Source organism: Elephantulus edwardii, unplaced genomic scaffold, assembly GCF_000299155.1.
Source record: "Elephantulus edwardii isolate Elephantulus edwardi_28Jun2011 unplaced genomic scaffold, EleEdw1.0 scaffold00033, whole genome shotgun sequence".
In the NCBI taxonomy this organism is placed as follows: domain Eukaryota; kingdom Metazoa; phylum Chordata; class Mammalia; order Macroscelidea; family Macroscelididae; genus Elephantulus; species Elephantulus edwardii.
In genome coordinates, this window is record NW_006399783.1 from 19,562,908 (window position 1) to 19,579,181 (window position 16,274).

At 48.3% G+C, this 16,274-nt stretch overlaps 1 protein-coding gene and 1 pseudogene across 2 annotated transcripts; both read right to left on the reverse strand.

The window, feature by feature from the left end:
- Nucleotides 1-262: 262 nt before the first annotated feature.
- Nucleotides 263-10,619, reverse strand: SNCB (synuclein, beta). Of its 2 annotated transcripts, XM_006884383.1 has the most exons (6): nucleotides 10,576-10,619; nucleotides 9,809-9,938; nucleotides 6,786-6,827; nucleotides 6,534-6,652; nucleotides 911-1,000; nucleotides 263-577 (listed from the first exon to the last, which is right to left on the reverse strand). In XM_006884383.1, the coding sequence occupies exons 2-6, from the start codon at nucleotides 9,927-9,929 to the stop codon at nucleotides 545-547; spliced, it is 405 nt and encodes a 134-aa protein (XP_006884445.1). In that variant the 5' UTR covers nucleotides 9,930-9,938; nucleotides 10,576-10,619; the 3' UTR covers nucleotides 263-544. The 2 variants fall into 2 exon arrangements, with proteins under 2 accessions (XP_006884445.1, XP_006884446.1); XM_006884384.1 differs by lacking the exon at nucleotides 10,576-10,619 and having other exon boundaries at nucleotides 545-577; nucleotides 911-982; nucleotides 9,809-9,929.
- Nucleotides 5,267-5,621, reverse strand: LOC102867799 (annotated as a pseudogene).
- Nucleotides 10,620-16,274: the final 5,655 nt, after the last annotated feature.

The window sequence follows — 16,274 nt, forward strand, 5'->3', positions numbered from 1 at the left end:
GACACGCTCACACGGGGGTGGGGAACTCTCCATGCCACAATCACAACACACGACGCCCGCGCTCGTACCGGGCCGGCTGGGGGTAGGGGGCATGGCACAGCCTGGCTCCTGGTTTTGGTTAAAAAAAGGGACTTGGGTCGATGTGGGAGTGGGCGGGGGGGGGGCTCTGGGGCTGCCCGGGGGCCCCTTGGAGAGCCCTTGTCAGGGGCAGGGAGCCGTCGCTTTCCGATCTTGATTTAAAAACATAGAACATGCTACATCTGCGCAGACGCTGGACGGAAGGGGCAGGGAAGGGACAACACTGGTGGGAACGAGGCTCCCAGCCGCAGCCGAAGCTCTGGCCTGTCCTCTCCCCAGGGGTGGACGTGGGCAGGTAAGACAGACCGACGGACAGACACGAACACAGGCTCCGAGGAGGCACCTCGGAGCGGAAGGAAGATCTCGTGTTTGAGGGAAAGGGGCAGAAGGACAGCCCTGGCTCTGGGGGGTGGGGGAGGGGGACAAGGTAAGGATTGTGCTGCTGGTGGGTGGCCGTCCGAGGCCCTTACGCTTCTGGCTCATATTCCTGATATTCCTCCTGCATCAGAAGGGTGGGGGTGAAATGGAGAAGAGGAAAAGGGGGTACTTGGAGACCAAGTAGCCACACCCTAGCCCCAGACTCCTCCCGTCAGGAAGGAACAGACCACCCTTTCCTCCTGGTCAGGCAAGAACCTGGAGCTTGGTGACAACTGAGCTATTTCAAGGTGCCTGGGGCCCTCTTCTCTGTGTCCTCCCACCACCTGGGTTCTAGCAAAGGGAGGCCTGGCATCCCCTGGTCCAGCCCGATCTTACAGAGGACCGTCTCTTCAGCTGGGGATGGTTGGTAGCAGTTTCCCTGGATACCTGGAATCCCAGCCCCACTGCCCCTTACCTGGGGTGGTTCCTCATAACTTTCTCCTTCTGGCTCCATCAGGGGTTCAATTAGCGGCTCCTCAGCAGCTTCCTGGGCCACTTCTTCTGGCTACAGACAGAGAAGGGACAGGGCGGTAAGAGCAGCCAGGGATGGCCCTGAATCCTAACAAGGAAGCTTTTGGCTGATTAGCAAAGTCAGGATGGTTAAGCTCACTGTAAGCAGAGTTTCTAATGAATTGTTTATTTAGTGTCTTGAAGTGGAATGGAGATGTGAAGAATTAACACCCCCCCCCATCACCACTTGAAGCTGGAGAGGCAGAGGGGCAGCTGGGTTCTCCTTACTCCAACCCCTACCCACCCCCAGCACCAGGCAGCTTCCTGTATCCATCATTTTTACTGCATGAGATGGGAGACAAACTCATTCACTCAGTCACCAAATTACCTCTCTCCTTTTTGTTTTTGGCTCTCTGTCCTGGGTATTATGATGACCCTGGAGGCTCTCTTGGACCAAGGGGAGGTGGGAGCTAGAAACAGGGCTGGGCAGGGGCTCTGAGCCATTCCCCTGCCACCTTCCACTCATCCCTCCCCCAGGGCCCTGCATGGCCTGATTTCTTCAGCTGTTGCTATTTTAAGATAAGCTGGAAGCAACAGCTCATGGTGTTGCTTGGATGTGTGAGCTAAGACTCTTCCCTCCCCCCTGCATCTGCTGCCCAAATAGGCGCAGACCAGCGGGCACGTGGAGGGCTGCCAGACACAAGGCCAGCCACTTGCAGGTGAGCACATGTATGTGCACATATGAGGGACTGGGCTGGTTGCACACACAATAACCTGAGCTATTCACACTGTGCCTCTAAGTGTTGTAAATGGTAATGCACTTGGCTGCTAGCCAAAAGATCAGCCCAGATGTGCCTTGGAAGAAAGGTCTGGTAATCTATTGAAAAACCAGTTACTGAAAATTGTATGGAACAGCTGTTCTACCCTGCTATACAGGGGGTTGCATGCATCAGAATAGATACAGTGGCAGCTGATTTGGTATGGAATACAGAATACATCTATGCAGTACAGAGTCCAAGGACATATGTGGGCTGGGCACAGGGTAGCTACCTCCCTAGTGGCAGTAGCAAAAGTCTTGAGACCCTGGATATCTGGTGCTGAGGAGGCCCACCCTGACCTCTCCCTGATGCTTCAGCTCCTGCAAGTGGCCTCTTTGGGTGGGGCCTGTGGACATAGGCATTTATAGTTTTTTATTTTGCTCAATTTCTTCATTTTACTGATGGATGTATAAAGGCCAGGAGGTGGACAAATACACATTTGCTCAAAGTCATCCAGAACTATGAGCAAAATCAAAGGAAGAAACAGTACTTAAAAAGAGTCTACCTAGCTCTTGGTAGAAGGACTGAGTCCTTCATGGCTGGGCACACAGTAGAATCTGATACAACAAGCGCAAAAAACAACAGTCACACAATAAATAGCATGGGTCTAGCACACAGACTTACTGCTGAGTGAAAGCAGCTAGATAAAGAATATGTATTTCATGGTTACATTTATATGAAATTAACACACACATACCCCCTCGCTATTTTGAGTACTTTGTGCTAATAGAAGTCAGGTTAGCAGTTACACTTGGAGAGGGGTGGCAAGGCCAGGACTAGGATGAGGTGAGTGTAGAATCTGGGGGGCAGATTTGAGGGGATGCAGATGAGACCTTTACATACTCCAGCCTGTGCAAACCAGAGTCAGGTCACCCTCATCTGGCCCTGGGGGAAGGAACTGAAAGAGGGGTTTCAAGGGGCTTCTAACGGGCTTCTGATTAGCTGCAACTGTTTCTTGATCTGGGTGCTGGTTACACAAGGGTGTTCCTTCCGTGAAATTTTCCGTGAGATTTTCATGGAATTGCCTAATTTTAGCATGTATACTGTCTTCAATAAAAGTATGCTTACAAAATTCCCAGCTTGGTGATGAAAAAATATTGGAAATAGATAGTGGCGATGGTTGTACAATATTTTAAATATAATTAAGCCACTGGAATATACACTTTAAGATGGTTACAATGACCAATTTTATGTTACCAAAAATCTTTATCATCATAAAAAGAAATACTGGCTTGGTCACCTGTTTAACATACTTCCCTTAACTCTTAGATGCATCCCATGGGAAGCAGGGTAAGGGTAACTCTGCTTAGGATAAATGTGGTGAGAGCTGGGTGATAATGTCTGTAACCAGGGAGGTAGGTAGAGACACTCAGAAACGCTAGCCCTGGGCTGCTACCCCTAACCGTGGGGTTCTACGTGGGGAATAAACCCTGCTCATCTCCATCTCCCTAGAGAGAAAAGCCGGGAGGCGTCAACAAATTCTGGTAGGAGGAAAAACAGCAAGAGAGAAATGACTGGGCTAGCCCCTCTCAAACAGCTTCACCTCACGGGGACAGGACAGAACCTGGGTCTCTGTTCTCCTGAACTCCACCCCTCAGCAGGGCTTGCCCCAAGTCTGCACTGAGTTGTTGTTATGTGTCATCGAATCTACTATGATTCATTGCACCCCTATGCACAATAGTTCTAAATCCTGCTCTATCCTGACCCAATCTCACTGTCTCTAACATACCTACCCTTAATACCCCAGTTAATGAACGTGTCAATCTATCTCATCCAGTCCTCCTCTCCTGTGCCATCCCTCCACCCTTCCAAACATGATGTTCTTCTGCATGGACTGGTCCTTCCTGGCACATTCCCAAAGTCTATGAAACTCAAAATCCTTGTCTACAAGAAGCAGCTTGGTTTTTCACCCTCTCCAGGATAGACCTGTTAGTTTTAATAGCAGTCTATGATATGTTCAATACTCTTCTCCAGCACCACAACTCAAAGGCATTAATTCTTCTCCTGTCATACTTGGTTATTGTTTAGCTCTCTGATGCATAGCAAGATATTGTGAAGACCATGGCCTGGCTCAGGGCACCTTAATTTCTAGACTGACATCCTTGCTCTTCAGCATGCTGGAGAGGTCCCTGACAACAGATTTTCCTAATGCAATTCATAGTTCTGATTAAATGGACCTGACTTTATCCACTACTTTACGAAGGAGACAGGCTGCAGTCGGAATTTTGATCTAGACACTTCATCTCTCTAAGCATGAGAGTAATAGTACCTCCCTCATATCTGTGCAGACAGTGCCTGCCCATGTAAGAGGTAAATGGATAGAATAGTAGCAATTACTGATAGCATAGTGATGAAAGGCAATAGAAAGTAAGTCACACAGCTAGTAAAATGCAGAGGCAGAGTCTGAACCAGAACTTAAGTCATGTCCCAAGCTCTTTGGAGAGTAGAAGGAACCAGCTGCCTGGAATAGAGTGCTAGGAGAGGGTCCCTGCTGACTGAGGGGTGCACTCATACACTCAGCCTGAGCACACAGCCCGCGCCTCCGTGGCGGTGGCATCTACGTGTTCACAGACAGAGGCAGAGCAGCCCCCAGGAACACTGCCACTCACATGTGGTGGTGCACTTCCATGAATGCCTAAGGTCATATGACTCTCCTAGGGGTAGACCTGGACTGCTCACATGATTACCATCACAGGATGGCCACCATCTCTTACTGAACACTCACTGTCCACAAGCTGGCCATTTCCATTAGTAGTTCTCAGCACCATCCGCATCACCTAGGTGCTTGTTAGAAATGCAGATTCTCAGGCCCCACCCCAGACTTGCTAAGTCAGGCATTCTGAGAATGGAGTCCAGCCAGCTATCTGTATTTTAACCTTCCCGAGCTCTGTGGCTTCATGGGTAAGGAGTTGCACTGCCAACTCAAAAGCAGGTGGTTCAAATACACCAGCTACTCCACAGGACAGTCTGCTGCACAAGTTACTGTCTTTGAAAATCTGCTAGAAGGCCAGCTATGAGTTAATTCTGATTCTACGGCATATAACATCAACCCTGCGTGCGCTGATGCACACCTAAGTTACCTAGCATCTCTGACTTAGCTTAAAAAGGACCTCTGGTGGCATAAAGAGTTACAAGTTGGGCTGTTACCTAAAATGTCAGTGATTCGAATCCACTCCATGGGAGAAATATAGGTACCTTTTGTCTGTATAGATTTATAGCCTTGGAAACCCAAAGGAGAGTCCCCCTGAATTGGAATAAACTCAGCTCTGGGTTTGGCTTTGGTTTGAGCTGTATTATCTCCAGTCTACACAACAACATGGTTGTGCTTCTGTCTTACAGACATAAAATCAGGGTCAGCGATGTGGTGGGACCAGCCCCAGGGTCTTTCACATTTATTGTCGTCGAGCTAGAACCAACTCATGGCTAAACCTCCAGAAAGTTTTCTTTTTAAAAAAAAATACCCACGTTCTGGCCATTTTTACTAAAGAAAAATATTACACAATTTATTTTTCACCAGTCTGTTCTGGCGTGCTTCTAATGATATCAGAATCCCCTGGATCAATGATAGCCAGTGTGCATACTCTTGTATTATCTGTATGCTGTGCCCAGTTCAATATTGCCACTGTAGTGATGGATGCCAGTTTTGATCAACATGGCTTAGTACTCGATTTCAGATTTCCTCAAGACTGGGCAATTGTTGGTGAGGATGACCAACTTGACTTTTCCTTGCCTGATCAAATTCAGAGTCTGCTTGTACCCCAGCATCTATTTCTCCCATATAACAAGTTGGAGCCTAGAGTTGATTGACTCCAGAGACATTTTTGTTGCTCCCATCTTCTCACCTTTGGTGCAGGCCATCCTTGACCAACAGCTGCCGACAAAACGGCTGGGGCTCCAGAGGGTTTCTGAACCCAGAAATCACTAGTTTTTCTCCCTAGGACCTGCTGATGGATTTGAACTGACAGAGAGGCTCTGCCTTTGGGTGAGCAATGCTCTTCCTTATGGACTATGTCACCAGTGGGAAGTTGTAGAGTTGGGATTCTAACCCAGATTGGTGGGGTGTAGGAACCCGTGACTTTTGTTCTCCAGGGTGGGCTGATGGAGAAGTGTGTCCCTCCCTCACTGGGGAACATGTCTGTACGAAGGTGTGGCAGATAACTACGACCTGTGGCTCACAAGATAAGCTCATACTTGCCTCAGAGCCTTTGCACTTGCTGTTCCCACTGACTGTGGTACACGTCCCATGACTGCCTTTCTCTCATCCCTTATGTATCAGCTCACATCTCTGCTCCTTCCAACCCCTCCTCACTCCTCAGAGAAGCCCTCCAACTGACACGACCCCCTGTTGTTCCCCCTCTCCCTATTGTCTGTTCATTGCACTTATCTCTGTTTGAGATGAACCTGTTTATTTCTTGGTTGGCTTCTTAGTGCCTGTCTTTTCCCATTATTATATATGAACGTAGGAGCCTTATTCCCTGTGGAAACCTCTAGAACAATTCTTGCCTGCCAGCAGTATTTGTTGAATGAGAAGAAATTAATAACCACCAATGGCATATGCAGATGTGGCTGGAAGTGAGCCAGGCCACACTTCCAAGCACAATGCTACTGGGTCACTGTCACAGACAGAACCATGCCCATGCACACCTTTACACAGATGCATCTATGTGGAGGAGGCAGGGCCCTGCAGAGCATGGGGCAAGGTGTCTTGAGCCCTAGCTGGTGAGGGAGAGGGTGGAATGGTGGCGTGTGTGTGAGGAAGGGTCTGCTCACCTTCAGATCGGTGGGGAATTCCTCCTTCTTCACCAGACCGGTGGCTGCAGCGATGTTCCCAGCCCCAGAGAACACGGCCCCGCCCAGATGTGATGCCTGCTCCTTGGTTTTCTCAGCCACTGGATCAGAAATGGAGTGAGGGGAGGGTGTTGGGGGCCAGGGTGAAGAGCCGGCACAGGGGTTCCTCCCACCAGTGCCCCATGCCAACGCTCCCCAGTGAGCACCCCACCACCGAGGCCTGAAGGGAGGTACCTGAGGCAACACCTTGTACCACCCCCTCTCGGGTCTTGCTTCCTGCAGGCAGAAAAATGGGGCACATTTAAAAACTCAGAAACAGGGAAAAGAAATTCCAGACCTACAGAGGGATTATAGAATGGTCAGAGACCCAAGCAGCAGCAGACATCCGGACTCACCGCCTCCTCGGGCATCCTCAAATATGTCTTCACATCCCGCCAGCCAACCCCATGCTGGCCCCTCCCGACTTCTCATTACTGTGCTCGGCTTCCTGGGGACTTCCACTGTTCCCCACTGTATGGTCCCCTCATCCTCACCCAGTCACAACACCCACACCTGTAAATGGCAGCGTCATGCATGCATGCACATCCCGTGGTCCTCTCCCAGCTCCGAGAGGTGGGTGTGCTCTGTCCCTGTTCACAGATGGACAACGTTCAGCCAGAGGAAGAGCTGACTTAGGGGGTTGTAACTAGTAAGAGGCTGAAATGGCATTTAAGTTCAGCTCTTCAGACTCCCAAATGTTGTCAGTATGAAGCCTAGGTAGGAATCGGGGTGGGCTTGGGACTGAAGTAGGGGTAAAAAAAAAAGCTGTGTATTTTGACAGGTTCCCCTGGTGCCCACATCCCACCCTCAGACTCCCACATTCTCCTGCCATGTTCCTTTAACAAGTACAAACCCCTCCTTCTGGCTAAAATGGAGAGAGTGTTAGTGCAGGCTGGGCCTACGGGGATGTGCAGATTGAGACTGGCGCCCACGCATCGGCTGGGCCTTCCATGACTGTCACATGCAGAGTGTGAGGTTATTGGGAAGGGCAAAGGGCCAGACCTGGCAGGGGCGTAAGAGCCTCAACAAAAAGGGCTATTTCCCACCCTAAGGGTTTGGCAACCCTGACAGCAGCTGTCAGACCCAGAAATGGGTGTCTGGGAGGGCTGAGTCCAGTGGGAGAAGGAGGAGAGGTGGGCAGCAGCCTTGTGGGAAGGCAATTTTCTCGAGGCTAAGGCCAGCCAGAACCAGGAGACTGGAGGGGGCCAGCTGCCATCCACCTCGTCCTGCCTCCCACAAGCATCTGCTTGCATCTGCTTGGTACCAGGCCCTGGGCCAACTGCTCCCTAGCTGATTGGGGTAAGAAGAGAGCTGATTCCAGGTCCTGGGCCATGAGTGTGAGGAGAGGACCTCCAATCTTAGGGAACTGGGAGCTAGGGGTGTGTGGTAGGGAGGACACAAAGCTGCTATCTTGACAAATGTGAAGCAGCCAAGGAGACTGGGACAGGTATAATTAATTACCCCTTCTGTGGGATTAGAAAGGAGATTGGAGAGAGAAGCACAGAGGGTTATGATCAGGGTCGGCAGAAAGCCCACTAAGTAGGTCTGTGTACCGGGAGCAAGGAGAACAGTGAGAAATGAAGTTGGACGAATAGACTGAGGTAGGACCATGAAGAGCATTCATTGAATGCCAAGCTACCAGGAAGCGAGGCTTTAATGTGTAGGAACTAGTGGGCCACCGCGGGCTTCTAGACAGGGGAAGAGCCATATGGTTAGGACTGGTAGAGTCTATCAGCAGGGAGAAAATGTCAGCAGGCCCAGGCCTCAACAGAAGGGACAAGGCTGAAGGTGGAGGCTGGCAGAGTTGTGCTCAAGCCTTCTCTATATCCTTGCCACAACTACCCTGCCCAGCCTCTCACTTCTGGTGGCTACACCACCTTCCAGTGGACCTTTCTGCAATTTGTTCTGCACCCAACAGCCTGAGGGATCTTCTAAAACTTGAAATCGGATCATGTCAGGCTCCTGCTTACAATCTCTTATGGCAATTATAAAAATGCTTTGCCCTGACCTAAAGGGCTTTGAGCCCCTGCTCACCTCTCTCATCTCATGTCCTGCCTCGTCTCCTGCCTCTCCCCAACCTTCTTTTGCAGCCTCTCTACCTCCGAGCCTTCACACCCAGAATTCTCACACCACAGTTCTGCCCAGTGCCTACTTATTAATTTATTCAGGTTTCAGCTTAAATGTTACCTCCTCAGGCAGCCCGCCTTTGGCTCTCCTAGCCAAAGCAGTCCCTATCCCAGACATTGGGTGTGGGATCTCACTGCTGAAATGCTATGACTCTCATATAGTTTCTGGTTCTCCCCAGGAGAGCCAGAGTAGGCACCTTGGTCTCTCTGCTCTTGGCTGCATCCCCAGCATTGCACAAGGTCCTGCACATAATAGACATTCAATGAATATTTGTAAATTGGTCATAATACCAAGTCTACCCTGGCCCCAGGCAAGTTTCTCAACCTTCTGAGCCCAATAGGGAGTAATACCTGTTCTATAGCGCTGGGCCCAGATTGTGGACTCAGTAAATGTCAGTTTCTCCCCCTCCCTTTATGCAAATCATCCTGCAGGCTCTTTTTCCTCACACTTGAGGTGAGAGAATTTAACCACCTGGCCTTTCTCTTGACACCAGCCGGTGGGTGCAGGGCGGATGGGCCTGGAGGAAGAGGACAGTGGTAGAACCATAGGCACAGGGAGGCAGGCAGCTGAAGAGGAGGGCTGGGAGCGCAGGGAGAGGGAGGGAGGGCGCCAGAGGAGGGGTGGGGCTTTGGAGTCGCCAAAGCTAGGTTCAACCTCCCTAGCTATGTGACCTTGGGCGAGACAGATAAACCTGTAAGGAACTCCAGTTTTCCTAATCTGTAGAATGGGCTGGAAGCATTAAATAAGGTAATGAACTCTAGGGCTTTTCACACAGTACTTGGTATATAGTGAGGGCTCAATACGAGGTAACTTAATTATATTAATGATATTAAGAATAAGAAAAAGAAGGCTCTCTGTTTTTATCACTTCGCTGATCCTCTGTGGTCATTCAGCTGAACCCCGTTCTCATCACTCCCTTCCCCCATTCACCCATGCAAACTTCCGTCTACTAGCTATGTACCCACTGACCCCCGCTGACCCTGTCCCATCTGCTGACTCATATCCTCGTGCCCAGACCCTTCCCTCCCTCCGAGGACCTTCACCCCCTCCCTCTGCCGGCATCCCAACCCCGAAGCCCCGCCCTCGCCCACCGACGTAGAGGACGCCCTCCTTGGTCTTCTCCGCAGCCTCGGTGACCCCCTGCTTGGTTTTCTCCGCGGCGGCCACGACGCCCTCCTTGGCCATGGACAGGCCCTTCATGAACATGTCCATCCTGGAGGCCTGGGGAAGGCGAACACACGGGTACCGGCGCGCTGGTTCCGCACCCTCCCTCAGTCATCCCCGAGGGACCTGGGTGTCCCCTCCTCTCCCTCCTGAGACCGCAGCGCCCACCGGGGCCTGGGAACTCCTGTCTTCCTCCTTCCCCTCTCACTCCCACCCCCAGAGGCCTCAGGGCCGCGGCGAGTCCTAGCGTCCTTGAAACCCGGGGACGCGGGAGGGGCAGCCGCCTCAGTTATCCAGGGCCCCGCAACCTGCAGCCCCGAGGAGGAACCGGAGTGCCGGTCTCGGCGCGAAGCCCCAGCGCCTGCCTGTCACGCACGACAGAGTCACACGGCCATGCACACACAGACAGACACCCACGGACACGCTCACGTGCACATACAAGACACTCACGTTCAAGCATACACAGACACACGAGCACAGACGCACGTCCACACAACCACCCGGCTAGCTGCTGCAGACACACAGCCCCGGGCGCACACGGACGCGCACCCACCGGCGCCTCTGCTCCAGCCTCTTCCTCATCCCCGTCCCTTTCCATACCTAGGCCCTTCTCTCTCCCTTCTTCTTCCCCTCCCAGTTCCCCTCGCTCTTCTCCATCCCCATCCTCACCCTCACCCGGTGCGTGGAGCCTCACCTAGATGAGGGGCCCGGGCGGGAGATGGAGCAGGGCTGCGGCGGGCGGGCGCGAGGACTCGGCTAGGCCGGGCTGGGCAGGCTCGGAGCAGAGGGAAGGTCAGGCCGTGGCCAGGCGCTCAAGTCAGTCGGCGGCGGCAGGCGGGGCGCGGACCCTGAGCCGCAGCGCAGCAGTGCCCGGGCCTTGGGTGCGTCGCCAGCCACTGCTCGCTTCTCGCGCCCTGCTCGCTCGCTCGCTCACTCACGCTCCCGCTCCCGCTCAAGCGCTGCGGCAGCTCTGAGCTCAGCGTCCCCGCTGGCGGCCGCGCCGCCCCCTCGGCCTGACTGACAGGGGGCGGGGAGGGCCCCGTCTCCCCGGAGCCGGCGAGTCTCCCAAGGCCAGCCTCAGACACGTCGCTGGGGACCCCGGGACATCAAACTCACACCTTATCCCCAAGAGTCTAGTTTGGTGGAGAGATGTGCCAAGAGTTGAGAAAAATAATGCAGTTGGCTTTGGAGTTTGGAATTCGAATTCAGACTGCGCTTTTTTTTTTTTTTAAACTATATGTGGGATCTTGAGCCTGTTTCTTTTCCTGTAAAAGATAAAGATTCATTGCACAAATGTTTATTGAGTGAGCATCCGGGTGCCAGGCAAGTTCAAAGCTGGAACCTGTAAAACATGTCCCCTGCACTACGCTAATGCAGCAGGGTGTATGTGTGTATGTATGTTCACGTCAGAGAAATGAACATGTTAACACTGGCATCAAACAAGGTTATTCCAGCTATGAAATGTTATGAAGATAAAATAGTGAGGTAACAGAAGAGAAGAAAGGTGCTAAAATAGAGGAGAAAAGATCCAAGGAGAGAGACCACCAAGCCAGGACGGACCAGGGCAAGATCCTCAGGGAGGGAATTGCCCCAGCAAAGGCCCTGAGGCAGCATGGTACTGAGGAGCAGGCCTGCACCTGGAGGGCCAGAAAGGAGGGAGAAAGAGGAGCACAAGACTACATTTTTGGTATGATTACTGTTGTTAGGTGCTGTCTAGTCAAGCACAATTCATAGCGTCCAAAAAAATTGAGCTTGAAGGCAAGGTGCACAATAGGCCCACCAGCAGTGATCAAATCAGACCCAAGATGCTGTGTGAACCCAGAGGTAGGGACTCTGGCTGCTTTGATAGTCAGGAAAGGCTGTATAGAGGATGAAATATTGAGGCCTTTAAGGACTGGTCAAATTTCATCCAGCAAACCAGGAGGAGAGGAACTTGAGACTGTGAGCATAGCATAGGCAAAGGCCCTGTGGCCAGAAATGAAAAGTGACACGAAATGAAAGAATGACAAGAGATGAGGTGAGGTGCAGGCCAGTAGTCAGACTATACAAGGCCTGGAAAAAATTGTTCACAGACTGTTGATAGGACTGCAAATTGGCACAGCTTTTTGAAAAGCCATTTGGCAGTATTTATAAAAAACTTAAATGCAGGCTTCTATCGAGCCAGCTGTTCCCTTTCCAGGAATTTATCCTGTGGTTCTCTACTTGCATACTTGCAGTGTGACTTTTTGCAGTATAAATGACAAATAATGTCAATATCCATCCATAGAGGGCTAATAGGTTAACTGTGGCAGGTCCACCCAGTGAAATAGTGCACTGCAACTGGAAAGAATGAGCTAGACTTGCATGGAGAGCTTCGGTGGCATAGTTTGTAGCCAGTTGTGCTGCTAATCCAATGGTCGTGCATCTCAAGTTCAAATCCACCTTTCTCATTGGGAGAAAGCTGGAGAGTCTCCTTCTGTTGTGATTTTCAACCTTGAGAATCTGATGGGCAGTCACCATGAGTCAGAGACAAGTGACTCAGTGGCAGAGTGAGACCTGTGTACTGATATTGGAGTATGCCAATGTTGTGTCAAAGGTTTAGTCTTCAAAATGGCTTTCCTGGACTTGAGAACAATAAATGACATAGTTGAGCCTCTACATCTTGTGATCCCTAACCGTTATACTATAATAGACAAAGTGCTAGTCAATAGGCCTTTTATTGTAAGAACTACCTTCCCTCTGTAACTTGATTTGTGCCACTATTAAGAGCCTCTACTTGGAATATTATTGCTTTTTAATTTTTGACTCATGTACTTTTAACTTGTTAGTTAAATTTGTGTCTTCTAGGCTACAACACTTCCATGATACATCTTCAAGGATATGAACATGCACAGCTAAGCACAATTGATAACAGTGCATCTAAATTCCAAAATCAATCTCCTTAATAGTCTATGTGTTTCCTATTGCCAAAGGGGCCCTTTAGAGTAGTGAGAGACGATCTTTACCCTGAAACCTATAGTGTCCCTTTTCAGCAGGAAGTAGCTAAGAGAATACGCCATCCCCTTTTCCTTATGAACAGGGTGAAGTCTCTCTCAGGGAGGAGTGATAGGGAATGGCAAAGGACACACTGACAAAGGAGATTAATCAGAACTGGCTTTGACAAGCACTGTGGCAATTGGACAATTAAAACAGACTTTCAAGGGGGGCGGAAAGAAGAACGAACTGGGGAGGAGAGTAGAGAAAATAGTGCAACAATGAATGAATGAAAATCCAAAATCTCTGTAAATGTTCATTAAAATGAATAAAATTTAATAATTAAAAAAACCAAACAAACAAAATGGGTTTCCTTGCCATTGACCTTGACTTTTCCACATGGATGGATGGAATGATACAAACAGGGTATGTTGGTCTATTCATTAGGTGATTGGCTAGTCTCACCATTCTGCTGGGTTTAAACGGAATGGTTTCAGCTGCAGAAAGTAGAAATTTCAGTACCAACAAAGAAGAAGAAGCAGAGCATGTCCTTAAGCACCAGAGATTTCTGCTCCAGCCAGACCAAGATCTACACAAGAGCAACAGCAGCCCCAGTAGAGAAACAGAGACCAACCAGCACGAGACAGAGCTGACTTAGAGGACTGCTGTACTTGTGTTATTAGTCTTTTTCTTGTGGAAGCCCTGTAGGATTGTGTAAACTTTTGATATGAGATCCTTGTATGGTGTTGCCAAATATCCCCCCCTCCCCCAGTAGGTTTTCTTTTCACTCTGTTGGAAAAAGTTTCTGATGCACTCAGGGATTTAATCTTTAGAAAGTCCCATTCATCAATTTTATCCTCTTCAGATTGTGCATTTCTGGCTATATTTGGCAATCTCTTTTTACCATAGATGAGGCCGTCTAAGCTTGATCCCAGTTTATCTCTCATGAACTTTATGGTTTGGGGCTTTACTCTCAGGTACGTCACCGATCCACCTTGAGGTGATTTTTGTGTATAGTGTGTGAGCTGTGGATCCTGTTTCAGCTTTCTGCAGGTAGCATTCCTGTTTTGCCAGTACCATTTGTTGAAGAGGTTGTCATTTCCCCATTTGATAGGTTTTATTTCCTTATCGAATATCAGTTGATTATAGATAGCTGGGTCTATTTGTGAGTTCTTGATTTTGTTCCATTGTTCTATGTGTCTGTCGTTGTACCAATACCATGCTGTTTTGATTCTACCACTGTGCACTACGTTTTGAGGTCAAAGAGTTCTATGCCTCCCACTTCATTTTTGTTTTTCAGAAGTGCTTTGCTTATTCCATGTCTCTTTCCCCTCCTAATAAACTTGACAATTTCCCTTTTGATCTCCTTGAAAAGGAAGTGGGAGGATGGTACAAGATCAAACAAGGTTCACATCTTTTGTTCATAAGGTCGCTATGAGTTGTGCTCAACTCGACGGCACCTAACAACAACAACCACACCGGGATTGCATTGAACATGCAGATTGCTCTTGGTAGGATTGTCATTTTAACAAAATTGAGTCTTCCTATCCATGATCAGGGCACACTTTTCCATTTCTTTAGGTCTTTTATTGTGTCTTGCAGAAATGCTCTGCAGGTTTCTTTGTATAGGACTTTTGTATCTCTAGATAGGTTCACTCCCAAGTATCTCAATTTGTGGTTGGCTATTGCAAATGGTATTGCTTTTTTTTTCTTTCTATTATTTTTTGTGTGTGCACCATCGAGTTGGATCTGACTGGTACAGGCAGATATTGCCCCTCCTTCTCTGGCAGAGCATTTGGTGGATTCAAACCGTGTACCTTTGAGATTGCAGTGCAGTTTTTTGGTCACTAGGCCACCAGAGCTCCCCTGTATTGCTTTCTTAATTTCCTTCTCTGAGTTCACTTTGTTACTGTAGAGGAACACCACTGATTTTTGGATATTGATCTTGTATTCTACCACTCTACTAAATTGGCCTACTAATTCCAACAGGTTTTTTGTTGTTGTTGAGTACTTGGGGTTTTCTGTGTACACTATCATATCATCTGCATATAGCGACAATTTAACTATCTCTTTGCAAATCTGGATGCCTTTTATTTCCTTCTTTTGTCAGATTGCCCTAGCAAGCACTTCCAATACAATATTGAATAGAAGTGGTGACAGTGGGTATCCTTGTCTGGACGCTGCTTGCAAGGAAAGTGGTTTTAGTCTTTCACCAATGAAAATTATAGTGGCTCTTAGTTTTGCATATATACTTCTCACTAGGTACAGGAAATCCACTTCTATTCCAATTTTGCTGAATGTCTTTATCAGGAAGGAAAGTTGGATTTTGTCAAATGCCTTTTCTGCATTAATTGCTAAGATTATATGGTTCTTGTTATTTGCTTTGTTAATGTGGTGAATTACATTGACTGCTTTTGTTATGGGGCACCATCCTTGCATACCTGTTATGAATCCCACTTGGTCATGATGAATTATTATTTTTTTATGTACTTTTGGATTCTATTGACTAGGATTTTGTTAAGGATTTTTACATCTATATTCATGAGAGTTATTGAGCTGTAGTTTTATTCCTTGGTAATATTTTTGCCTGGGTTTGGTATTAGGTTTATGCTTGCTTCACAGAATTACTCTGGGAGTGTTACCTCTTTTCTTTTAAAATAATTTACGTAGAAAAAAAGAACTTAAATAGAACTGTTGAGAGAGATCCTCTTTGAATGCTCGGTAGAATTCAGCTGTGAAATCATCTGGTCCAGTATTTTTCTCATGGGGAGGTCTTTTTATGACCTGTTCAGTTTCTTCTTTTGTGATGGGTTTGTTCAAGTGTTTTATCTGTCTTTGTCAGTCTGGGTAGGGCATGAGTTTTCTAGGTTTTAGAATTTATCAGAGTATAGCTTTTAATAGTATTCTGATATTATTTATTATATCTGGTTCTGTGTGATGTCACATCTATTATTTCTTAATCGTGTTACTTGTGTCTTCTCTCTCTCTCTTTTTTGTTGTTGTTAAGTTTGCCAATTTTTTGACCCTTTTGAAAAACCAGCTCCTGGTCTTATTGATGGTTTCAATCATTTTTCTGTTTTCTATCTCATTGATTTCAGCTCTTGTCCTTATAATTTCTTTTCTTCTAGAGGCTGTAGAACTAGATTGTTGTTCTTTTTCTATTTGTTTAAGGTGTTGAGTTAGATAATGCATTTTTCTTCTTTTGTCCATTTTAATGTATGTGTCTATTGCTATGACCCCTGAGGACTGTCTTAGCTGCATCCCAGAGGTTTTGGTATTTTGTTTCAAGAATTTTTTTTTTATGTCTTTATTTCTTTTCCCAGAACATTTAATCGTGCTAATGCGAAACCTATACTTGGACCAAGAGGCAGTCGTCAGAACAGAGCAGGGCAACACTGCATGGTTCAAAATCTGCTCTCAGAGACCTCTCCAGAATGCTGC